Genomic DNA, 26,908 nt, shown 5'->3' on the forward strand with positions numbered 1-26,908 from the left:
AGAACGAAGAATTTGGTGAAGAACTTTGCAGATGAAAGCAGCTGTGCTCTGATAAAAGGACTGTGAACACAACACTGCATCACATTAGCAAGGTGCCGTTATTTCTACTGACTCATAATTGTCCAACATGCCTGGGAGATACACAGATGAGTTCAGGGGACTCAAAAATCCTCGCCCCTTGTTTTGCATAATACTCAGCAGAAGCAGGGAGGGGCAGGTGTGAGTGATCTTCCCAGTGTCTCCAAGTCATTTTGTTTATCATTCAAATGCAAACCTTGTTCCATTATCCATGAGGGAGCAGGAGTTATGTGTTAATGTCCCCTCGTCTTTTGGTCCGAAGTGACAGCACTGTGCCGTGTCATAGATGACAAGAGAGGAACGACAGACAGCGGGCCAGCACAAAACAGGTAATTACCTCATACCTACACTTTTAGAGAGGCGACTCCTTCAGCATTCACATTTCTGTGTATTATAATTAGGCTAACCGGGCCACAGTCTGGGGGATGAGGACACATACACCCGAGGACTTTGATGAAATCTAAGGTGTCAAGTAGACAAGAAGGGACCACATCACTCGTGCCCTTCACTTACGCTCTCTTGTATTTATGCTGAATACTGCAAAAGAGCCTCCTTATAGGGATCCTCTGCCTTTATGCTGCACTGTGTGATTGATTATTAAGAGGAAAGCTCCACAGCTCAAATGAGTGTGGAGCCAGCAAATAAAGTCAAATAACAAGGGAGAGTGCAGGTCTGAGGGAGGGAAAGATCTCAAGATGTTTTTGAAGCAAGTCAGACTAGCCAAAGGCGAGCAGATCTTCATGCTTTCATATCCCCCCTTTTTAATATTTCTCCCCGTTTTAATGATGCGCTTCCTGTCCTTGAGTAAAGTTCTTCATAGCCAGTCTTTTTGCCAGAAAGGATTTTTTTTCTCTTTGAAATAAAATGTAAGTATATATTTAGTCTCCTAGTTTAGAGGCTTACAGGCCAAGGCAGATATTCAAATTTGTGCTTTTATGAATACGCCATTGCCAAAATGTTAACAATAGTTTAATAAACAGTGTAAGTTCTGTGCTTAAGCTCTGCTGGAGGAATATGAACCTTCGGTTTGTAAATTAACAAAAATAATCGCATTGGTGAAAAGATTTTAAGGACATTTGCAGTCGTCTGTGTTTTACAAAGAGATCCGCTTGTAGCATGTGAAAATAAACAGACGGGACTCAGTGTGCACATGCATAAGGTTGGATAAAGGAACGTGTGGGCTTTGCATGAAGACAAATCAAATATTGATGATGATCGTGGAGAAAAACAATGAAAACCAAAGCAGCAGACGGCTGTCATTACAACAGCTCTAAGTGTTTGAGGCCAGAATATCAAAGCCATTCCTTTGATATAAGCAGACTCCCAAAGATCAGCTCTCCCTAAAAACCAGCTATAATGAAGGCATCTCATCACACTCTGTCCATGACAAGCTGGAGCCGCCTTATACTTTCAGTCTCAAACCCTCAGGCCAACAAAATATACCTGCATCTCTTTTTTAACCTCAACTAAAAGGGCCACTCTTTCTGATAAAAGCTGAAATATGACATTTCTTAGTCTGTACTAGGCAGTAGAGGTAACTAGGGCCCATGATGTGGAAATCATAAATTCCATAAGACTGCACCTTTGAAGTACAGAAGACCAAGAAAAAAAAAAAGAAGTGTGCATTATAATTACCTGGGTATACTGAAGCTGTTAACTGCAGTGGAAAACCAGCCAGGGTTCATACTAGCTACAAAAATAAAATGAAATCCAAAATGCAAAAACCAAAGAGGAGTTCCTGCCCAGGTTTTGCATTTCCAAACACCACTCTCACACATGGATACACTCAAAATAAAATGAAAAAGAAGATTATGGCGTTTTTCTTAGTCTTACTGCCAGCATCTTGTTTATGCGCATTCAAAAACTACATTTACAGTTGTAGTTCAGAGTGTTACAATAAAATGTTTAACAGTCATGTTCAACCTATTGTTCTGCAACTTTTCAGCAAAGATGTTAAAAGGAAAATATGTATAGAACAGCCCCACCACCACCCCACCCCCTTTTCCCCAGTCTTAAGGCAGATAGCCACTGAAAAAGTGCTGGTTCAGTCTCCTTCTGTCTCTGGGCATAGCTTTGATCAGTCCCACCTCAAGACTTATCCTGGAGGGAACCGTGCACTTCTATTCTCCATGGCTAATCATACTTCCTGTCTTTGTCTTTATGTGCTTTAGACAAGCGTCAGATAGAAGCACAGGAACAGATTTGCCCTGAAAACCTGGAGAATAAAGCCTCTGGTTGTGCTGCAGCTCATCTTTTCCAGCAGATTTCCTCATGAATATTTCCACTGTTTTGGAGTGGTAGATTTCAACCCATTGCTGCTTTGAAAAAGGCTGCTTTTGAAAGACAGAAAAAAAAGAAGTCTTGCAGAGTTAAATATACCAGTGTATATGTACTGTATGTCACCTGACTTTGGCGTATAAAGTATTTTTAGCTGTACCTACAGTTGGATGAGGGAAGACATGAAGGCCAGAGGTTAGATCTTGCTTGCTGTACAGCACAGACATGATGTTTTTTCTACTCTGAGCCACAGAGCCTCGGCAAACATGAGAAACGAAACCAAGGAGTGAAATAGTTAATAAAATAATTTCACATGCACAGCATATTCTTTGGGCTCGGGCGATATTGCTCTGCCTGCCACCAGTGGCACTTTTCACCAAGAAACGTGCTTTGTGTGTTTCGCGCAACTACAGAAAAGACCATTTATGCCAGGAGCCAAAAAGAAATAGACAAAAATCCTTTTTCTTTTTTGTTTTAGGGGGGAAGCTGAAGGCTATGAAAACCATCCTGTGTTCTATTTTTGAACTGATTTCCATTTCCATGGCCACCTGAGGGAGGTCAGGCTGGTCCAGCCAACTTCCTCACAGGGACAAGGACTTACGGTGACAGGGACACAAACCCAAAGACAAACCATATTCCATCCGTTCCAACACCCACGCCACTCATTATTCTCACTGGCACCATCAAGACTTTCACATGGATATAGAAATTAATCGCCATAAAGAAACAGAAAACAACAAAATCCCTTTTCCTTTTACTTCTTTCTTGGTGTTTTTCTTCTGCTTCAAAGCCTGTAACTCTCTGCTGTGCCCTAGGGTTAATTAACATGATCCAAACAGTGAATGATCAGAGAGAATGGGAAATCTCCAAAGGTTAAGTGTCACATGGGAAGCGTGTTGTCAGAAGAAGAGGAGGTAGGCAGGTTTTTTTTTTTTTTTTTTTCTCCCCACTGCACATTCAAAATCAAATGAGAGAGCAGAGCTGCAGAGGGAAGAAATTTGTAGACACCTTTCCAAAACTTTGCATTTCTCCTGTCAGAAGGGCAGAGCTTCACAGTCTGGCTTCAAACAATATCTGTAAATCCATGACATTTTGATGAACAAAAGAACTCTGCAGGCTTCACCAACTTGATGATCTTCCAGTGGATTTGCTCGCCCTTTTGCATATCATTATAATTCACTTTAGAGAAGTACACACAACAGAGTTTCATAATGTGATAAGCAATTTTTTTTGGGGGGGGGGGGGCAATCACAAAGTTAATCACAGCTTTTGCAGACCTACTCACTGAAATTGTGTCTCCTCTTAGTGTCCCTGCAGGGAAAAAAAGAGAAAATGACTTCATGATCCGGAGATATCCTGGATGGCATGTCTTGCAGGTGAAACAGTATGATTTCTCTCTGTAATAATTAACATGGGCCCCTCTTCTCTCCCTGTGGCTTGTCGCTGACATTTGGTTCATGCTCGAGTGTCTGCCTAGCTGATTTCAATCTCTTGCATGAAGGTGAGGCTATGTTTGTGCGTGCGTGTGTGCACACTTGTGTGTGTGCGCTTAGGGTCCAGTGGCCAGGCTGACAAGGACATTAAAGACAGGACTTGCCTTTTGCAGATGGGATTAAGCATCATGGCAATATGGATTAGAGACCCTCTCAGTCAATCCCAAACCTCCAGCCAGTTGGAAAGTTGAAAGCCAAATGCTGAAACACAAATGAGTCTTGTCAGTGTGTTTGTGCTCTTGCAAAACCGCATTATGTAAAGGGTCATATCTCACTCACCGCTGAATAGATATTTGACAATTCCTAAATTTATCACACGGATCTTTATACACTGTGACACGCCATGTTGATTTACACCATGCTCGCAGGATGAAAACACCTCAGAATGGTCACCTCGTGCGCTGCTGCAACAGGCCTTATTTTACATTATTACATTATGTATGCAAGCTTGAGTATGGATAATGGATGAATCTAAAGCAAAGCAGTTTAATTACCCACCATCATTCTGTCTCACCTAACTGTGGAGCACACATCTTGTTAGCCACGGTGTAAATAAACATTAATATGCCACCCTGATAAGGACTGTCCTCCCCCTTGCAGTTCTTGGTATATTATTATCATTGCTGCAAAGTACACACAAACTGATCCAGTGGCATGTGCAAACAACAGAAGAGATGCTGAAGCCAGGGCCAGACTATTACAACCACTTCACAGAAAATTATCATTAGTGCATCTGGCTTGAGGCCACGCAGCCTCATCAAAAGATTAAAGTCTACACGGACTATTTCTACATGGATCTTGCATTATTGCATGACATAAAACAGAACCTTGTGCATGCATTATATTTTCAAAGTGTTGATCGAATCAGGCGGTTAACAACACCCATTTCTTGGCAGACCAGGGAGCGGCAGGACAGGCAGAGAATGACAGGCATCTCCTCGGGCCAACCTGGGATGGGAGGGTATAAATATATAGCATGCAGGTTAACCAGCCACAGGGTATTTTGATCCTTTCAGCACATAGCAACAGAGAGAAAGCTTCGAGCAAAGAGAAAACTCAGCACACAGTCCAGCTCTGAGCAACAAACACTAGTGATCTAATAAACCACAGTATGAGAAATACTAGTTATGCCTCAGGGCAAGCTTTTTAACAAACTGGATTGTGACTAGTATCACACATAATTTATATAAGATATAATTATTAAGAAAGCTGAATTTTTTTCTACCTTATGCGCAGTTAGTGTTTTTAAACGTGCTGAACCAAAGCAGCAACATCATAGTTTGCTTCAAGTATAACCTTTTGAGATTATTTTTTTTTTTGGCTTCTCAAGATGACAGAAGCTGAACTCTTCAAAGAAATAAAATGCATTTCATGTACACAAAGCTCTTTTATAAACTTCTCCATATGTCTTTCTTGTCTGTAGATGGTCTGACTGGAGCCAAAACCCGAGAGGAGACAGGCCTTATTCTGCTCTCTTATGTTGTTTCAATCACCAGTCGACTGTACAAAGGAAGCAGCCTGATGGCATGATGAGTGCACAGCGCTCATCTGCCTGTGCTGTTGTCTCAGTTTGAGCCTCATAAAAGGAAGCGGGCCTGACGCTGCCAGAGGCAGAGGATCCGGCTCTACGGTCTGAGCAGAGAAACATCAGCAGAGCGCCATTCTTTAGAAGGAGATGTCCTTCAGAGTGGTGCCAACTCTCCCTGGGGCAGCAGCATAAGACACAGCCTCTTATTTACCATATACAGGATCTCTCTGTGCCCTTAATGAGCCAGGATATTCAGCATCACAGAGACAAAGGCCACGCTTTCACTGAAGAAGCTGTGGTTTTGCTGAATTAAATAATGATAATTAAGAAAATATTAATCAAACTCTGGCTCTCTTCTCGGCTGTGTGGATGTGTTGAGGGAGCCGGTCTTCCAGCTTAGCCCGTAGGAGTTCTGATTTAAAGTATGCCCGCGACCTATAGAGCTGCAGGGGAACACACAGATACACACAAACACTCACAGATGCACACAATTAAAATCAGACCCTGGTGGCCTCCTACTCTATAATTAAACACCCTTTGGTGTTGAGCACAAAAATACTAAGCCAGGTTCAGATGTGTCAAGGAGAGAGGAATGAAAGGAAGCATGAAGAAGCTGTTGGTCCCTTGCACTGCAAGTTCTGTTTAATGCAATGAATTAATAAAAAGCACAAACTAATACCTTCCCAGTGTGCAGTCGGTATGTCTGGCGGGCCAGCAGCAGCTATACAGCTGTGCTGTGAAACTTTAATGTCGCTGGATGCCTAAAGCAGCGCCTAGGCCTTTTCTCTCAGGTGTGGGTGTGGGTGGGGGGTGGGTGGGTGCAGGGGGGTTTTCCACACATGCGATCAAACTAACAAAAGTATTTGAAGAGAGAAAGCGAGTTCTCTGACCTTTAAAAAACACAAAGATACAGGTGGCTGACAGATGGGAATAGCCACAGCATCCATATCAGTATCCTACTGGAAAACTCCTCACGTTGCTTTTTCCTAAAGAGAAAGTATTCCAAACTCTCTTCTCCTATTCAGATGTTATTAGGTGATTATATGGTATTATTCTTCACCTTTTAGACTTCAGAGCGCTTGTCATTTGGCTCTAGTTGTTATGGTAATGTGAGGTATTCCATCTCCTTCCCAGCATGCTCTGTTTGACATTCATGGGGTTAAAGTCCCCTGAATGATGAAGTGCCAGTGTTTGGGACAGTAAATTGCATCGTTTCAATTGAGAAGAGAGTTCCCCTTGGGTTTGCTGGAGGTCCCTACGGGCTGGCCTTGAACAGAACAGCATGTTGTACATCCATATAAAAAAAAAAAAAAAAAAAGTGAAAAATATGGTGGTACTTTTCCCTTTATGATGCAGAGATTAATCTGTCACCACATTCACGCATAAATCTCACTCACTGCTTTGCAAAATACTGTTTTATCTTACTTTACACTATATTTTATTTTTTTTATTGCCCATAAACACAAACCATCACAAAGGGCTAATGTTCTCATCAATATTATTACAAAATGACCATAAATCTAATGCCTTGTTAAAATTTGAAGCCGTTTCTCTTCTCAGCCATTCAAGCACTGAAAATATTAGACAGAAGCGTTATTTTATCAGGCAATTTCTCCCACAATAATAGATGAGCTTCTATTATATTTGAGCTATAGCACGCCGCTTTATTTTTACAAGATTATTGCACTTTCCTTCCGATCCTTTCCTCATCACTGTGTTCGGCAGTACTGAACTTGCCTTTTGGGGCTATTTTTTTTTTTTTCTTATACTTCAGTAGAAATGCCTTGACAACACTGTGGTGGTTATTTTATCCTGAGAGACCACAAACTAAACAGCAGAAACACGTTGTATAGACACTTGTTTAGTGGTATGCAAATCATCTTAGCCGGAGGTAAAATTAACATTTTCAATTAAAATATTAGCACCAAACAAACACAGAAAAACACACTAATGATTAAATCATCTTGATGGAATCTCATAGTGGAAAGTAAAGCTGATTTCTTATAATTCTTTATAGGAAGACATATATATAGTGCTGTTCATACTGTCCATTATTATGACTGTCCACGGTCATAAATCTTTACTTTTTCAAATGAGATTTGCCATAGAACATCTGAATTTGCATATAGTTTATTTAATAATTAGTTGTTATTTATGGCCTGGAAATTTATTTTCACTGCTTGTGCAAATGAAAATATTTATTGTCATTTTCATTTGCTTTCACATATTTAAGAACTCCTAACAATTAAGAATAAGGATAATAATGATATGTTTCTTAATATTTCATTATATTAATTAAAAAAAAAAAATATATATATATATATATATCTGCATTCCTTTAACAGGTATAGATGGTGCAAGGCCCCAAGACGGAGGTGCAGAGCTTTCTGCAGCTGCTTTTAATGTTACTATATCGCCCTCTGGTGGTCATCTATGTAAACATCCACATAAAACAACATTGGGAGGCAAGAAAAGGAGCAATATTCAAACAAAGCAACTTTTATTTCCGTTTTGGAATAACAAACACTGTAACAGATTCTTAGTGTATTGAAGAAAACAAAACAGACATTTCTCCTTGAATGTTGCATTCAAATGCGTGTCCACAAAAAGTGAGATGAGTTTTTGTCGCAGAGATCAGCTCCAGGTAATATTCAAAGCCCGATTTTCCAGTTGAATATAGAAAAGCTCTTTTGAATCTGCTTACTCTTTTTATTGCTCTGGTCCACAGAGGCCAAGCAGTACCTTCTGGTAGTCTCCCTTTGTATGTTCCTGGAGAAGGAAAAGAAAAAGCAAGTTAGACATACTGCATGACAGAACAAGCTTTACTGTAAATCAGTCATAGACCAGAGGCAGGTTATAAATTCAATTACCATAATAGTCTGCTGCAGCGACTGCCCAAAACAGGACTTGTATTCAGAGCAGATCTTTTTCAGGTCCACCTCACAGCGTGACACAATAATTCTGGTCACTACCTTCTCTTTGGCTCCTTTACTCTGAGGAAACGAGCACAAGTCAGCACTTAAGTTGTTCATGCTCTAAACTTCACTACAGCAGCTGATGCAACACTGTTGTAAGAAAACTTTAGCCAACTTTGGATTCTGTGTTCCTGCAGCTAAATCGCACTTTCACAAGCAGATGTACTTCTTATGCTTGTTGGATTTTTTTTTTTTTTTTAAATCTAGCCCTCAAAATAGCCACATCTCAAGAAAAAGCAAAAGAACAGCACTGTGAGTACCTTCATGGCTTCATTCAGTCTTTTGGCGAAGTACAGCTGTTTGTTTTCAAAGCAGTCAACTGGAGCAAATAAAAAGCAGAATAAATATTACCAGGAGTAAATCTTACATTTGAAAAATAGGGTTCTTTTATCATTTGGAGAGAATTCATAAAACAAGACTGGGAATCATCATTTATTCATTCATTGTCTTTCTAAATGTATTGATAAAGTGTACCTAGCACCAGGAAGGACCTTTGCAAGTCTCCTTTAACTTCCTTCACAATACTCTCCTGCATGTCGTAGGGGCTGTAACTCTTGTACTTCTGAAACACTTAAGAAAAGAAAAACAATCTTTGATCAGTGATGGGTACATTTCACATTACAGAGAATCACAAATCAACACATATTAACAGTGCCTTAAGAAAAAAGGATGGAGCACCTTTTTGCAGGTGGGGTACGCTTCTCTCAGACATAATGGAGATCCAGGTTGCCACATCAGTACCTTTAATTTTTATTCCAGCATCATAGAGAGCCTAGGTATTATGAAAAATCCTTAAATACTGCCATACTTTAGTTTGTGGCAGAGAAAAGAGGCATTAATTTAAAGACAATGTAAACTGAACAACTTACCCTGGCGTCCTCATCAATCTTTTCATAGTCTATAATAGAGGACAGTTCAGCTCTCTTGGTCTGCACAAAAATAAACAACATTCATGTCAGTTTCTTAAGCAACTGCTGAAAATTCATTTTCATAGGTTATTTTTGGTTATAGTTGACACCAAATGCCTGCATGGAAGCATTTATGTGTGAACGAGTGTTCGGATGCAGTGTATGTCGGGACATGTACACTTCTTTAATGTATGTTTTTATCTAAAATGTCTTTTAAAAATCTCAGTTGTTCAACTTTCGTTAATCCGTCTGCAAAGGCCAAAGCTAATAATTCATATCATTTTCATTCTAATTGGACTATTAAGTGATCCTGAAAGACCTTTGGGTGGGGCACTGTCAGTCTGGAACATACCACTTCCATCGGGATAGAAATGCATCATATGCAGGATAAAAATGATAACTCAGAACAACTTTTATTGATTTGCAGTGACGCTTCCCTCAAGGGGACAAGCAAGCCATGACAACGTCCCCCACAGCATAACAAAGATCCTCTCACTGTACAAGTCCAGCATTCAGGATTTCCTTTTAATTTGTCACCTATATGTTTGTAAGTCTTAAAGACCAACATCTCACCTGCACAAGAGCCAACAGCAACTTAGCAAAGTTTCCAGAAGTATCACCAGCCACGTCTTTCTCCAGTTCCTTCTTGAACACTGTTGAGAAATTATATTTTCATGTTAGTGATCTGGCTGTCTCTTGTGAGCAGATTAGTCACATAACTGATTCATCTATGGCTAATTACAACATGATATGAGACTTTTGGTAGAGAGTGAATCGGTTGTACATTTACTGCACAGTAAATGGAAAGCAGAGAAACCTGAACTGTAATTTAAACTTTACACAGGATATTACAAAGCATTTCAAGGCCAACTTACATTCCTTGTAGACCCTCTTGATTTCTACCAGCTCCTCATTACTACGTGAGCACAAAATCTCAATCAGAGTTTCTTCATCAGTTCCTAAGCCCTGAAAAAAGAAGCAATTTTGAACCAACACTCCATCTGAAGAAACAAGTGCACTTTTGTTTGTTTCCAGCAGAGGGCAGTGTTGCCCTTCCACACAATCCCTCTGAGAAAAACGCCCTTTACCTTGATGGATCCCCTGATTTCTGTGGCGTCATACTGTGCCGTGCTCTTCATCAGTCCAAGGATTACGTTTTCCAGTGAGCCAGACAAGGCACCCTTCAGGGCTGAGATCATGTCCTATAAAATATAATACAGTATTACCTGGTCATACTTAATGTCTCTCATATTGTTCAAAACAGCTACAAAGATATGAGGCAGCTTAGGCCTACTGTACCTTCTTTGCCATCCTTTCATATGAAAACGCAATCTCTCTCCTTTGGGCGTACGTCCGCTTTGTTAGGACATCAATGATGGTCTGCTCATCCACACCTGATGATTTATACATATTAATTACACAAATGGATGCAGTACTACTTTATTAAAATATACTAGTACTGGAAGAAAGTTGACTTATTATGGCATAAGAAGGAAGACTTTACATGTTCTCAATCCTATCAGTAAATTGCCAAAACAGGCTACATTTTACAATTTCACACTATTCCTTTAAACTGTGACATAATGAAATGTGTTGTTTTGTCCAAATGAGACTCAAAAATTGTTGAGGTTATGATCAAACAAGACAGACACAATCAGTAAATCTCCATGACTGAGACTACAGCTTTTAAAAGAAGAAATACTGTGCGTGGGAGTCCAGGTTTTAGCACAACATGGTCATAAGGTGTACTCCCCTCATATTCTCATTTGCAGAGAAACATCTTTCCACACTGACCACATTCTTCATCACAACACAATGGTGGGCTGCTAAGAGTGCCAAGAGCTCTCGGTCAGTGGCCAGAACACAGCTTTGCCAGCACTGAGGCGCAGACATGGAGGTGTTCCCAGTGTGGTCCAAACATTTTAAGCCACGAGGGTGACTCACAAATACCAGTTACTCATCTGTTGCAAGAATTTGCAGAACCAAGCACCAGTTTTTTTTTTTGTTTTTTTTGGGTGCATTTTGTTTTTTGAGAGAAAGAAACTGCACTGCATCTTGCCTTTGGTTTTGATAGCAGTCTCTATTCTGGCAGCGTCTTTATCAGGGTCAAAGTTCACAGCAGGTACCACAGTGGGGAACAAGGGTTCATGACCCTGAGAATTCAAAGCAAATCAGTGTGAGTTTCAAAAGCCTAAAACAACACACACACACACACACACACAAAAGTTTCATTGTTAAACTCTTAACATCCACTAGGAAACTGGTGACACATAACGGGTGAGGTTTAGTGCATGAGTTCAGTTCATTTGACAAAGAAACTCTTCTAATTTCTCAAAGTTTACTCATTTAGCATGTGACTAAAACAAAACACAACCCTAACCCTAAATGTGGCACGTTGACTTGGTGGACATGGAGAATTTAAACATATAGTATATATATAGTATTAAGTTTCCATCATAAAGAAGAAGAAAAAAAGTGCAACTTTACCCCAATGTTGAGAGACAGCTGTCCCAGAAACTCTGATACCAAAGCCATCTTTACTGTCCTGAAAAGAATCAAATCTTGTAATCAAATCTCACAGTAATCCTGCCACTGACTTGCACAAGACCATGTTTATTTTGACTGAAGATATAATCACTTGAGAAAGTAAAGCAAGGTCTTCCAAAAAGAGAAGCTAAATAGTTTTTTTTTGTACAGCAAAGTCACTGCAGAGAAATGTATCCATTCTATGACAGGTTCTTTCTTTTTGCCATATTCACAGTAGCTTCTAGTGAAAGATCAGACACATCAGCAACAGCAAAGGGACACACCCTGGAAAATGTGCTGCTGTCCTTCAGTGTGGCAAGGCCACTGAGTTCTTTCACATGTACACGTGAAACTTTGGGAACTTGGAAAAAAAAAGAATTACAAACTAACAAACTCAGAAACAGAAGCGAGACTTGTTTATACAAACTGAAAATTCGAGTCATAAGTCAGAATTGGATTCATGAATTCAAGATGGGTAACTTGTACCTTTGTGCAGTGTGAACTAAACTCAACTTCTGTGTATTCAATTAACAAACAGTTAACAGAATTTCACCAGACTTACCTGAGCTGGAAAAGCTGAGACGATGCAGATTTGTCCTGGTGATGTTTAAATGGGTGTGGAGGCTCAACTTTTCAGAGATATGAAAAGACTTGCCCCTTCCCCTGCCATAGTCCCTCCCTGCACTCATGACTCCACCCTAATCTGCTGAAAGTCAGCAGCTCAAGTTTTTTTTTTTCCACCAGTGACTGAAGCCTTGTGCATTTAGGAGATTTTCTAGGTGTGTCAAATCCTGAATTCCCACAGTCCCACAGTTAAAAAAATTTGAACATTACAACCACAATCTCAAATGAACACTCAGAGTTTATTAATTGCTTTTACAAAATTTTTTTAAAAAGTATAAAATATACAGACATGTCTTTGAATAAAAATAAAAATACAGACTATATGCAATAAAAGTGCATCAGCATCCACATATGTAATTTAAGGACTTTTCTTTCCTTTCCTTAGACATACATGTGCAGCTTCCTCTGTCTTATCTAACCAAGACGTGATATATGACAATACATTAACAAAGGATTTTAAACAGATTTCTGAATTAGCTTTTTAATATATGCATTACGCTTGGCCGCACGTTTCTTTCGCACGTGCTTCTTTTTGCCTCCTCCATTCGGGTTGCTCTCCGACTGCTCAGCTCCCTGGCAGTGAGATCCATGCTGTGTTTTCTGGTAGGACAGAAGAGGATATTTTTTATTTGTCAGTCTCAGAAGGACAAGCAGCAAGTTCAAATGCTCGACTGAAAACCTGTTTTACCAAGAACTGAAAAGTAAAACTGAATAAATAAATATGTGTTGAGCTCTTTGCTGTGTTGTATTTTAGACAGGCATCCAATGACTGTCTCAGACTACACCAGAAAAGCCACCAACTATTCTCAGTATTGTCCCCGTTGTTAGTTTAGTCTTTGCTAATGACGAGTATGCAGTAGTTTCTGGTTCAACTTGACAGATAAGAACTTGTTATTTTTGGCTTTTACAGATTCTCTGAGGGTGGTGGGACCAATAAACACAGCAACTTTATTTGTCTGGGCCACGTGTTGTGAAAAAAAACAAACAAACCCCAGTGCTTTCTATTAACAGAGTAACTGTGGTGACAAAAATAAAATACACACCTTCAGAATAGGTGTTGGTGGAAAGGTGCAGGGGACCCTGCCATGTTGCAGGTGGAAGGGCAGGACCACAGCTGGATCAACAGGTATCCAAGGCACAAAGCCAGAGGCCGGGGGTTGTGGAACAGAGCTGTGGACCTGATGCAGGTTATATGCCCCTCGACTCACTTGTCCATTTTCTGCTTTGAGTATGGTCACAAATGGTTCCCCTGATTTATGTGCAATCAGGTACCGTCCTTCCTCTAACCTACAAAAGCAAATGAAGTCGTTGAGACTGTGTTAAAGGCAAAGCAGACTCAGAAACATGTTGTAACACTGCAGCGATTTCCTCATTCTTCGAAGAATGACGAAGAATGTGGTGAACTAAGAGCTGACAAAGAAGCTGACACATGTATTGTGTCATTGAGCACACATAAAGACACACTTGCATCACAATTTAAGCCCCAGGCAGCCAGAACGAATAGTACGAAAATGTCATCACCTTAAACAAAGCTTAAGAAGAACGTACAGCCAAGCTATCTGATAACCTGAAGGCAACTAAACGAGTCTGAGAAAATAAAAGACCCAACCCTCCCCAGAGTTTAAACTTTGCATTCAATCAATACATATGTATAGATATGATAACATGTATACATATGATAATAATATTGACATGATAATAATATTTACTGTGGTGTGCAAAAGTCTTGACTGGCCCCTTATTTCTTTATATTTTTCTTCCAATGAGTCAAAACTTTTCTTGTAATGTTTCAAAGTGCTCTTGAGCAATCGTTCTCCAGGATTTCTAAAAGTCTTTCACAGTTTTTCTTTGTGCATTGGCTGCTTTTTCACTTATTTTCAGTCCAGTCCTTGTACCTGACTATTTTCAGAGAATTCTTTTGTTTGTTAAGCCTCTTAACACTGACCTATGAATCATTCAAGTATAAAAAAAAAAAAGCACCTAAATCAAAGGATGAAGCAATTCTGTGTCTATACATAACACTCAACTTAGCAAAGAACCTATTTTAAACTGAACCTTTAGGTACTTTTTACTAGCAGCCTGTCACAAAAACACCATCTATTCCCATATCTGTGCACCACGAGCAACAAGTCTTGCAGACTGCAGACTGCAGAGCAGGGGCGGGCAAACTACGGCCTGTGGGCCACACCTGGTCCATTGGTCTTTTTAATCTGGCCCACCGAAGATTGGTACAGAATTGCCCAAATCAAATCATATCATAATTATGACTGATTGAGGATTCTGAGAACTGCTACAACAAAACTAACACCAGACTTCAATGCAGTGGCAAAAACAACACCGTTCCCACTAAAAGTAAATGTAAGTATTAACACTGTAATGCCTTTTTTTATATTTATGTTTGTCATGTATGCATCTGGTGCTGGCCCGTCTGTCAAATTTCAAAAAGTCAATGTGGCCCCAGAGCCAAAAAAGCTTGCCCACCCCTGCTGTAAAGCTTATAAAACAGGTTGCCTTCAAAGAGAAGCCTCATAATCTTGTTCATCTTCTGTAGTCGCTCGCAGGTGTTGTGAAAGCAGCTCTGAGAAGTCAATAAAGCAGCAGGGAGTCGGTAAAGCATTGTATGTTAATCAGGTCATACACAAATTAACCCAAAATATTGAAAACTGATCAACAATAACTTGTGTTTTTTTTTAGTCTCAGCTGAAGACTGGTGGGGAACAACACAGGTTTGACCAACCTTGTTCTGGTTTCTCTCCAAAAATGAAGGCACACAAGGTTTAACCAAGGTTGTTGAAATGAGAGTGAACTGATGGTCCTAAACACTGCGTGGGTGACTTATCAGAGGTTTGGGCTATTTCATTAGCAGACTTGAACATGGCTGTCTGCATGCACAGGATCTCACTTAGCTGGTCCCCAGAGTCCTTTGCTCTTTTAGGTTGCTGCTTGTCCCTTGTAACCTTTTGAATGGCTTGATGAATTAATGAAGACAAAAAAGTATTTTTGCACCAACAAGGTGATTCCCAAAGAGCTGAAAACCTCTCGGCACAGTGTGCAGTGTGTTCTTAAAAAAAATGAAGAAACTGGACAGGCAGAGGACAAAAGAAGTGGCAGACTTAAAAATCTAGCTACAGCAGATGAAAGTTATGTCCTTAAGAAACATGAAAAAACAAAAAAAAAAAATCCAGCAAAGACCTGACACAGAACCTGAGAGATGCATCTGATCCAACTATGCCAAATTACACAAAAACTGGACTGAAATGCAGCAGCAACAGGTCTTATTAAGTGATGAATCCACATCTTAAATCTTTTGGTCCAAATCATCTTATGTATGGAGAAGATCAGGTAAGAGGTTCAAAAGTGAGAGTCTACAGCATCTGTAAAACACAGTGGAGGCTCTGTCATAGTTTAAGGCTGCATTTCAGCCTGTGGTGTTGGGAATCTTGTCAAAATGGATGAAATTACAAACACCAAAAGTAGCATCAGATTTTGATCTACCTGGAAACTGTTAAGGGATTCAAAGCACACCTAGATAGAAAAACACATAACAGAACCCCATCAGTTATGGACTGACCTCCCCAGAGCCTCAACTGAAGCAGTGTGCAATCACCTTGACAGAGAACTGAACAAAAGTGCTTTGAATATAATTCAAGAAGCCCGGAGAACTATTCCTGAAGCCCACTTAAGTTACAAAAAGCTACAAGGAAGAATAAAGGTGTTCATACCAAATGTTGACTTTCATGCTTCTTAGAATTATCCAAACTGTTTTTGCCTTCTATACTGTACTTCCATGTGTGTTTGCACATGTCAATACATCACTGTAACTATTTCCCATTTTCCTAGCTAGAAAAATAGAAATAAGGGGTGGCTTAAGACTTTTGCACAGTACTGTAGCACATGTGTGTTTGGAGATTAATTAAAAATGGCTGTGTTCAAACAAAAGACCCAAACAAACACCATTTCTACACAAATAATTTAAAGGTACAAAATCTTACAAGTGAATTCTTGTAAGAAAAATGAAGGCGGAGGAGCTCAACTCCAACAACACACAAAAAACTAATGTGATGCATGTCAGCAACAACTTACCCAGCAAGTTTTTTCAGTAGGTGGTGGAGTATATTTAATGACTTGGAAAGCCTATGGATTGAAATGAGACATCAGCAAGTTTCTGTCTATGGGCTTTACTTGATATTCAACAAATTCAGAGGTGATGATAGCTGCAGCTGACAAAAAGGCCTGGATTATCAACACTGACTGAAACTCACGATGACAAACTCTAAATCTTAAGTAACGATCATTCGGCGATGATTAGCTTAATCCTTATTATCGGCACACATTTGTTCAAACAACACTCACTTGAACCCACAGGAGATGTTCTGCTTCCAGTCATCAGGCAGCTTTCTCAGCAGAGCTACTTTTGATGTGTACGCATTGATGTGAGCTTCAGAGTCATGGAGAGAGGGTGAAAGACATACTGAGAGAACAACAAGAGCTAGTGTGCATATCAAGAGCTGCACTTCATCATCCGTGCCGTGTCTAGTGCTTGCAAAGTAATTAGTCTGTGGTAGGGTTTAATATTTTTCCCGAAAATGACATGAATCAAATCCCGGGAAATGACGAGCCATTTCCCGGGAATCCCGGGAAAAAGTTTATTTATTTTTTTATTTTAATTAGGCCTTCTGTAGCCTGTGTCGGCCTTAACCTATTCTGATATTGTAGAGGTAGCTTTCCAGCTATGTCCTGTTATGCCCAGTAGGGGGTAACGTCGGCTTGATTAACGCAATAAAACCTACATCTCGGCATTCGAGTGCTCGAGCTATGCGGTGTTGTATCGTTCCTCAACACTCCCTTAACAAATATAATTCGAATATTCCTCCATTGTACATGGAATTATACCAAGCTATTTTACAACTGCTGGTGCAAAACAATACGGTTCATCTCCACAGCATTGATAAAGGCTCAGCCACGCTGTCGTGGCGACATCTGTTGCGCTATATCTCCACCAGTGGAACGCTGTAATAGTCATTGAAAAGTTAACTACCGTACTACACTATAATATGGCATAACACAGGGCCTTGAGTAATGCACTACGACTTGGTCATTGCCATTCTGGCAACAGCAAATTTATAACACCGTGTCTGAGGGTTAAAGTAGGTTCGCTGTGAATCGTCTATTGAAAAACTGGCCAATCCTTATAGCCTAAAAAATATACATTTTACTCAACTCCATTTAAAAAGCGAAATATGTTAAAGCAATCTATTTCATGATCATTTCTTCACCCATTAGGCCCGTATCCTAATTCATGATTGTTAGTAAGCGGCTGCAAACGAGGAAAAGAAACACTCGAAGTTAAACAGATATTTCTTTATTGTTCAGGGCAGGCATATTTTATAGGCTATATAATGCAATATAACAATATATAATAATATGAAATTATATAATACAAAATACCTTAGGGTAAACACATTGCCTACGATTTCAACAAATTAAAGAGGAAAAAAGTACAACTGTGTAATACCTCTATTAAAACGCTTGAGATGAAGGCTGAAGCCTTAAACGGAGGCTGAACGTGCCTGAAATGAAGAGTAATGCTTTTCGCATTAAACGAACCCTTCTCTCAATATTTCCTTAAATTTAACATTCTGAAGCTTTCTTTTCTTTCTGAAAGTCAAATCGACGCGCGCGACTTTTTTCCCGGTTTCCCGTCTAACGTTTCCCGGGAAACGGGAAATTGTTCTGATCGCATTTCCCGGGAATCCCGGATCCCGGGATTAAACCCTAGTCTGTGGTGATTTGCCAGCATTGTTAACCAGCTTGAGTGGGTGTTAAGAAATGCTTGTTGGCCCTCTCTCCTCTTGGTTCTTTCCTGCCTCCCACTCCAGCTGGGAAGGCCTGCTTATTTCAACAGTGTCTTGCTTCATTTATGGAGTGTTTTAGAGCTGACAACAGCAGCCATAAATACATAACAGTGGAATGCCACATGATAAACCACAAACAATCAAGCAAATAAGGAAGTCTATTAGTTCTGCATAATTTCAATAGCTGTGGGGCTATTTTCTATTACATATAGCCTAAAATTCTCACTACTGGTGGCAATCGAAAACACACCATTTTTAAAAACCCAAACACTGTACTTCCACAGGCTTGTACCCACTCTCTAGTATGGCTATATGTACAGCAAAAAAAAAAAAGAAAAAAAAAAAAAGAAAAACAGGTTGTACATTACATTCACCTGTAACTACGTAAGTCAATTCAATGAACGCATCACGAACAAAAGGTGGAGTCTTTCCTAAATCTTGAGTCACAGATAAGCAGCACATGGACACTGACAATATAACCGAAGCTCAAAACAATACTTTGCTTAGCTGTACACACTGCATTCACAGTAATACCCCATGTTCAGATGTGGCTGTAGCTATGGCAACTAAGTAAACTTAACCACTACACAGTCAGAGGAGGATGATGAGTCATCTGAAGACTATTTGTCTAGTTTGTGGAAGGATCTGCCCTGTAGATTACACTGTGGTCCATGAGGGAAGGAAATGAGAAAAGTCCCCACTTTTTTTTTTGTTTTTTTTTTAAATTGGAAAAATTATATGCTGGCCATTTCCTTGGCAACCAAGTTGAAAAACAAAAGGCCAAAGGGTGACTCCTTTAGCTCCACTTAGACCCATGCGGGGAACACAGCCATGGTCATTTTAAAAGAACCTAGAAAGAAAAAGTTTCAAAGGAACAGGGATTAAAAACCTTACCTACGTAAGATACTGTGCTGGAGTGCAGCAATGTCTCTGTCCACAGCTGGCATACCTCACTGCTGGTTAGGCACTCAACACCATAACACAACTGGTACTCCAGCTTAGGAATGACATGCACTGGTACAAACTATTGGGACAGATCACATGTTAACATTTAAAAAAAAACTCTTAGGACATTCTGGAGGGCGTATATGTCCGGCATTAACACGTATACCTGGTTTTGGCTGCTGCCTACTTTTCTCGTATGGGTCAGAGAGACAGAGCTGCGCACCATGAGTAACAAGTCTTGCAGACTGTAGAGCTTATAGAACAGGTTGCCCTCAACAGGAGCCTCGTAATCTTGTTCATCTTCTGTAGTCGCCTGCAGATCTTGTGAAAGCAGCTCTGAGGGATCAATAAAGCAGCAGGAAGTCAGTAAAACATTGTATGTTAATCATGTCAAACACAAATTAATCCAAAATATGAAACTCGATCAACACTAACTTTTGTGCTCGTTAGTGTTGGCTGAAGACTGGTGGGGAACAACACAGGTTTCACCATCCTTGTTCTGGTTCCTCTCCAAAAATGAAGACACACAAGGCTTAACCAGGGATGTTGAATGAGAGTGAACTGATGGTGCTAAACATGGTGTGGGTGACTTGGCGGAGCATTTGGCTATTTCGTTGGCAGACTTGAACATGGCTGTCTGCATGCGCAGGATCTCACTTAGTTGGTCCCCAGAGTCCTTTGCTCTTTTGGGTTGCCGCTTGCCCCTTGTAGCCTTTTGTGGGGTAGATGTATTTGAACTTACTGGGGTGGACTCAGAAGTAGGGACAACTGGGGAGCATGTTGTAGTTTGAGTTTTACTGTGTTTTGGGCCAGTGTTCACTGGAGACACCGAATCATCAATGACCAGTTTCTCATCATCCGAGTCCTCTATAAAAGCTAGGTCCTCATCGCTTTGCAGGGCAGGGTCTCGTCTCGTTTGCTCAGTCACTGGTTGAATAGGCTCACTCAAAACCTGCTGTGCTGGCTCTGATCTAGGATCATTTGTTTTTGTTGAGGAGCTGCTCATCTCTTCTTGTGAAATGCTACTAACAGGAACACAATGCTCACTCAATGTTTTAATCTTATTTGAAAGTGGAGAACTTGTATCTTTTTGACCTTTAACATATCCGTCCTGTTCACTCTGGATCTTCTTACACTGTGATGTCTCTCCAAACGTCTCCAGGTCAGTGAGGTCCATCTCAAAATCTACACAACTGCTTTCCACAGAAACTACGTTTCTCTGGGAGGTTTTCTAATTTAGAAAAAGAAGAATAGTTGCTCTGGTGAAACAAGACTAAATATAAACAACACATTAAGAATCAAGTTAATCTGCAAATAAACATACCGGTGAAAGTTTCTGCTCATTTACAGGAAGCTCTGTCATCAAATGGAACACATTTCTACTTCCATCATTCTTGATGGACCGCTTCAAACTCTCTTCATGGTAGATATGACTCCTTTCTCTCACTGTCATTTCAGTCTTCAGGAGGGGTGAGTCTATGTACACAGTCTTCTTGTGACTACTGACTATAAATAAGATAAAAGAACAATGTGAAATAGTGCCAACATCAGGCCATATAACATCAATACACAAGGCTGCCTAATGCCTGGTTTATGGTCACCACATTGGTTGTGTTGTGCAACCACAGGCATGTTGCCGTTTATGCTGGTCCACCAGACTCACTGCAGACACCACTCTGAAAAGACCTCAATTCAAATTCAGTTTTATTTATATAATCCCAAATCACAACTAACAGTCATCTCAAGGTACTTTATATTGAAAAGTAACACAATAATTACAGAGAAAACCCAACAGTCAAAACAACCCCCTATGAGCAAGCACTTGGTGACAGTGGGAAGGAAAAACTCCCTTTTAACAGGAAGAAACCTCCCACAGAACCAGGCTCAGGGAGGGGCAGTCATCTGAGGCGACCGGTTGGGGGTGAGGTGAGGGAGACGGAACAAAACACATGCTGTCGCTGTACACGTCAACACTGGTGTAGGAGTAGAAGATATTGAAAGAAGAAGCAAAAAGTTCTTCCTGATTTTTTTTTTTTTTAGATAAAGTCGTGTCATTTCAAGCTGCTACAGCATCGCCATCTGTATAAATCTATGTTCAAATCTCTGAGCTCCTGTACTGACATACTGAAAACGGACCAACACGAGTGCCATGCTACAAAAACAGAACTGAAGTGCACAACAAGCCAAAATTACACTTAAGTGCGGTACATGCACAGCAGTGATGTCAGTTTTGCAGTGAGGCACTGTCCATGAGGGTGTCAACGTTGAGCATAAACCAGGTGTCAGATTTCTTTACTGTTACAAATGCTATACATTTCATAAACTTGATGTCTCAACTCTCAAAGCAAGTATACACACTCCTCACCTGAAATGTAAAAAAAATGCCTACAATATTGACTTTTTAAAAAATGTAAACATGTCACCACCAAGCAGCACTTTAAAATACACTGGTCACTGTTACAAAGTGAGCTAAAGGTACACAGATTTAGGTACACAAATTTAAGTGGCTCTAATTAAGCTTACTCCCACTTTGACAACTGATGGTGCTGTACCTTTTCCTGGGTTTAATTTTACCCAAACGGGAAGTTCCCATTGCTCCACAAAGTCAGGGCCATGGTTGTCCAGCAGCCTGACCAAAGCATCTCGAGTCAAACAGACATGAGGCTCATAACAAGCACACAGCTTCTCAGCATTCCCATCATCACTGATAGTCTGGATAGAGGGAGAAAAAAAAAAAAAGTAGGTCACAGTACCAGAAAATCTTCTGTATCAGTCAAATAAATACAAGTGGCTACACATTTGTCTACAGGTAAATGGGGTTTGACTTTACTTTGTGTAATCTGGCATCTTTCAGAAATGCAATTAGCACAAATTTTGCTGAGCGAGACATGAACACCCTCTGGTGTCTTTAGTGAAAACTGCAAGAGCTGAAATAGAATTACAATAGACCCGAGGTCATGAATCCCATTCTAGCAGTAAAGCATCACTGTGACTTACTTTGTTGGAGCAATTACAAAAAGTGAGACAATTGCTTACAGCATGCATGTCCTTAGCCTTTTTAGCTGGAGGATTCTCTGATGAAACACTCTGATAATCCGATGCAAGTTGTGCATCATCAGGCACTATCTTGTGGTCTGTAATATTAACACTGCCCTGGAGAAATAAAGGGAAGAAATATGGTAATAGAGGAACTTAATCAACACCAAAAAAAACTGATTCTGCAATTCAACACAAGCTGAGAAGGTATAAAAGTGAAGATCTATATATATATATATATATATATATATATATATATATATATATATATATATATATTAAAAAAAGGACAGTCACATTTCTGAACAACTACATTATATAAGGTTGTAATCTGATACCCCTGAGATTGAAAAGGCATTCAGAAGTGCATTACCAAAGTCAGCAGCTGTTTTTCAAAGGTCAGCATCAGCCCTGGATTGAATGTCCCTCCTGTTAAACTGGTCATCTCATGGATCTGGTAGAACTGGGGAAGTGTCCTAATGCACTCCAAACAGCTCCTGAGGAAATTCTTTTTAAAAAATCCCAAAACAACAAAAACAAAAACAATTAAGCTGTGTGTTTCTTTGATTATGAACCAAACCAGGTGCAATCGATGTAGTATCAGTACCTCTGAATACTGCATAGCCCCTTGTGATATGAAGTTGTAGTCATCAGCGCACATTGAAGCCACATCTTGGAGGTAGTTCATGAAGTGCATCACTTCATTGTTCACTCGTGCACTTAAGACCTTAAAAAAAAAAAAATCCAGGTTTTTTTTCAAGTAATGCAATTACAACTACCAGGACTAAGCTTGCATTAAGAGCTTTATGATGCAAATGCTAGTACCTGTGGAGGAACCCTGGTTTTCTTACTCATTAAAAAACCAAGATATGCCTCCTGTTGTTTGCTAGAAACCTTGGACAGGCAGGGATAAGGCATCCTGGGTTCAGGAAAGGCAGCATCATTCTTAATCTGCTTCAGCTCTGCTTCTGATTTTTTGGTATCCTCAAAGTCTTCTGTGCTTTCATCAGCTTTGTCTGCACATGAATCCTCACTATCACAGCTGTCCCAGCAGGATACTTGGCTGCTGACGCAACTGTTGTCTTTAAACTCTGTAGCTTCTTCTGTCGAAGAAGAGCAGGAGGCTTTTGCAGCCCCATCATCACACTCCTGTTTGGTTTTGGCATTCTCTACAGGACTTGGAGAAGGAGAATAAAACTGAAGGTAAAAAGCGAGTAGAATAAACAGAGTGGAAATGCACCTGAAATTATGTGTTACTTTAACTATTCATTTAATGACATACCCTTGGAGAAAGGCCCATAAGTCTCTGATATGAGGTGCAAGGGAATATTTGTCATAAACATCTCTGGTAAAGAAAAGACCTTCAGTCACTGGAGGGTCCTCCCTTCAATAAAAAAGGAGAAAATAAAAGATATTAGAGACCCTTGTTGTAACTAAACAGTTCCAAAGTGCCCAACCTTTCTATTCTCTGACATTTCTTATTGCATTCAAGATAGAACAATTTAACTGCTCTTTTTTATGCCTGTAGGGGCATGTGTATATTATGAATTACGCTATTACTCTATCATTTTCCACAATACTGCTCAACAACTGAGTTGAAGTATGCATAAAGCAACAAGTTTTGCATGAAATTGTAAAATGTTTAATGTTTTATGTATAAAAATAAATTACAATATCATTTATTATGTCTTGTTCTTAGAGCAACTTGTCTGTGTAAGACCATAAATAAATAAATAAATTTTTAAAAAGCCACCTGACTTAAAATTAGTCCTAACAATTATTCAACATTCAACTTTTTTCAGTAAATATCAGATAATTGGCTTACGCTATGACTAGGATTAAAACCCACCTTCACTCTCTGGCCTTTCCAACCCGCAAACTTCTCACTTGTGTCCACTTTTTATTTATTAATGTAATTACATGTTTGTGTGCCCAAATATATTGTAGGTATACATACTTTGTACAGCACTTTGGTCAGTGAAAGCTGTGTTTTAAATGTGCTTTATAAATAAATTTTACTTACTTATTACTTACTAACAGAAAAAATAAATTCCTGACTAACAAGTCTAAATTTCAAGTTATTTTCTCAATTTCAACTTATTTTTGCCAAAGTTTGAGTTAGTAAGTCAAAAATTTAAGATAATAACCCAACATATGGATGAGATTTTTTTTTCATCAGTGGTGGAAACAACCTGTAATATCATCCAAGAAAAAAAGAAAAGAAAAGAAAAATACAGACACATTTTTGTCTTTTTTTTGGCTACTGCTAATAAATTTTTTCTTTGCAATTAACCCAATAATTTTTTTTATTAATGCACTATATTTTGTACAAAATATTAGTTTAATTCTGTATTATTAGTATCAAATCCATGTTTCCGGACACAATGCGGAACATGTTGCATAGCTGTTGTCAGGGACAACAGAGGGAACTTCCTGTTTCACCTTTCAAAATATAAACGTCGTTTTGTCGTTATAATAAATACATAACAAGTCCGGTCTATGGATAAATAGCATAAAAAATATAATTTTTAAAAAACAGTTCCACACACAAAAGCGATAATATCGAGCACAAAGAATACATAATCCAGTGTTTAGCTAACTGTGTTAGTGTAGCTTCGTTTGGTGTTTACACGTTTCGACTCCTGCTCGGAGTTAAACAGCAGAGGTTATGCTTCAAAGGTAGTCACTTGATGGGATTTAAGTCCGAAATAAATAATGTCTGGTCAACACCGCTAAATGTTAAGCACAAATACCTTGAGCGAGCTCTCTCGTGTCGTGTTAGCTAACATCTGCTAACCCTTAGTTAATGTAGCGAGGGTACTTAGCTTCAGCTGTCAAATAATATCCACAAAGTTACAGGATTAGAAGAACAGTAACCAGTGGCAATGAAAATGTTACTTACCACACCGGCTCCATGGTGGCCTCTGACAGCGGTCCACAGGACTAACAACAATGTCGTTAACTTTAACGTTATTCGGTACACACACGTTTCACGAACATTTTTCGTCTTGGTAAAAGTCTGCTGACAATAACTGCTTTGTGTACATTGCTGCCCCCTAACGGATATTAGGGGGCACCAATATCCGATCCCATTGTATATTTGATCCTAAATAAAATGATATTTCTTTGCAGCTTTGCTTTACTGCTCATTAACAGTTTCCCTGCCCATCGATGAAAGAGAAAAATACATATCACTGTGTATTCCCACGAGCAGCCCCTGACTCTGTAGCATAAAGCATCTCAGTATTATCTGCTCAAAAATAACTCTCCTTACTCAGAGTTAAGGAAAACCCTTTTCTAGCAATGTGAGGGGGAAAGAGCATGCTGTATTCTCATTTTGCAATAAGCAGCCATTTCCCTTAATACAGTAATAATGTCCAAAGAACCTTAGCTGTCCAGTTCTGAGCCCGGTCTCTGAATGGTTTCAGAGACTGTCATTAGTTGCTATCTTGGGGTCTGTAAAATCTTATTATATCTGGAGATACAAGTCCCAGCTCTAGTACAGATAATTATAGGGAGACCTATCTGGATCTTTTGCTCATATCCACAGCTGTCTCAGGCGTTTACCTTAATGTAACCTACATGCGCCTCTATTTTGGTGAGGTGTATCAAAACTAAAAACTAAGACACCAAAAGTAATGGCATTATGCACCAGTTAAAAAGTTTAAAATATATTATTGATCTTTCCTAAAATGGAAAGGATTGCTTTTTCCACTGCATTAAGCTAATGATAAAACTAACAGAAACTTTAAAAGCATGACATGATTCAGTCCTGTGAAAAACTAAGCACACCCTGTGATTCAGTAACTTGTAAAACCACCTTTAGCAGCAATAATTAGAAGTAATGATTTTCTGTATGACTTTATCAGTCTTGCACATCGTTGCTGAGGAATTTTGGCCAAATCTTTGTTTTTCATGAGATCACTTCAGTTCATTGGTTCGCAGGTATTTGTTTATGCACAGCTCTCCTAAGGTCCAACTTTGACTGGGCCATTGGAACACCTTGATTATTTTCTTTTTCAGCCATTCTGTTGTAGAGTTGCTGCTGTTCTTAGGATCATTGTCCTCTTCCATGACCCAGTTCAGGCCAAGCTTCAGCTGTCGAACAGATAGTCTCACATTTGATTCAAGAATACTTTGGTATACACTCAAGTTCTTCTGGCAACCCTTCCAAACAAGACATGCTTGTTCAGTCTTTTTCTAATCATGTCATGAACTTTTAAGATGCTGACTGAGGCCTGTAGAGTCTGAGATGTACTTCTTGGTTTTGATTTTTACAATTTCTCTGAGCATTGCATCAAGAATTTGCTGGGATGTCCACTACTGGGAATTTTATACTGTTGTGTTAACACACACCTAAATGCTGCAGGCCAGCAAAATGGTCACACTTGCTGATGCTCAGTTAATCAAGTGTATTTGATGAGCCTCTTAATTCCTGTGGAAGCAATAACTCTTCACAGGCCTGCATAAAATGTTCTTTCTCTTACGACTATAAGTACATATGGGAAAATTATTTTAAAATATTGCATGTTATTCCACAGTTTTGCAGTTAATGGTGCTTAATTTGCTTAAATCTAAAATATATTACATGGAAATGTTTGATGAAAAATGTATATTCCTGCAGGGAAATTGAATCATGCATTAAAATAATAGACATTTTTTG

The 26,908-nt window shown here is 39.5% G+C and overlaps 2 protein-coding genes across 3 annotated transcripts; both read right to left on the minus strand.

The window, feature by feature from the left end:
* Window positions 1–7,859: 7,859 nt before the first annotated feature.
* On the minus strand, window positions 7,860–12,436 carry LOC115781569 (annexin A2-like). The gene is made up of 13 exons (XM_030731297.1): window positions 12,348–12,436; window positions 11,747–11,804; window positions 11,319–11,412; window positions 10,559–10,653; window positions 10,348–10,461; window positions 10,135–10,225; window positions 9,833–9,912; window positions 9,221–9,280; window positions 9,030–9,123; window positions 8,826–8,921; window positions 8,612–8,670; window positions 8,247–8,369; window positions 7,860–8,145 (listed from the first exon to the last, which is right to left on the minus strand). The coding sequence occupies exons 2-13, from the start codon at window positions 11,792–11,794 to the stop codon at window positions 8,086–8,088; spliced, it is 1,014 nt and encodes a 337-aa protein (XP_030587157.1). The 5' UTR covers window positions 11,795–11,804; window positions 12,348–12,436; the 3' UTR covers window positions 7,860–8,085.
* A 226-nt stretch (window positions 12,437–12,662) lies between these two features.
* On the minus strand, window positions 12,663–25,322 carry ice2 (interactor of little elongator complex ELL subunit 2). 2 transcript variants are annotated; one of them, XM_030732336.1, is made up of 15 exons: window positions 25,148–25,322; window positions 23,528–23,629; window positions 23,071–23,422; window positions 22,853–22,972; window positions 22,619–22,753; window positions 22,246–22,362; window positions 21,762–21,921; window positions 20,534–20,715; window positions 19,645–20,440; window positions 19,376–19,545; window positions 19,159–19,288; window positions 16,763–16,847; window positions 16,493–16,543; window positions 13,453–13,696; window positions 12,663–13,009 (listed from the first exon to the last, which is right to left on the minus strand). In XM_030732336.1, exons 1-15 carry the CDS (start codon window positions 25,159–25,161, stop codon window positions 12,866–12,868), a joined length of 2,802 nt encoding a protein of 933 aa, XP_030588196.1. In that variant the 5' UTR covers window positions 25,162–25,322; the 3' UTR covers window positions 12,663–12,865. The 2 variants fall into 2 exon arrangements, with proteins under 2 accessions (XP_030588196.1, XP_030588197.1); XM_030732337.1 differs by lacking the exons at window positions 12,663–13,009; window positions 16,493–16,543; window positions 16,763–16,847 and having other exon boundaries at window positions 13,607–13,696; window positions 25,148–25,320.
* Between the last annotated feature and the right edge of the window lie 1,586 nt (window positions 25,323–26,908).

This window comes from Archocentrus centrarchus, chromosome 6, assembly GCF_007364275.1.
Source record: "Archocentrus centrarchus isolate MPI-CPG fArcCen1 chromosome 6, fArcCen1, whole genome shotgun sequence".
Lineage (NCBI taxonomy): Eukaryota > Metazoa > Chordata > Actinopteri > Cichliformes > Cichlidae > Archocentrus > Archocentrus centrarchus.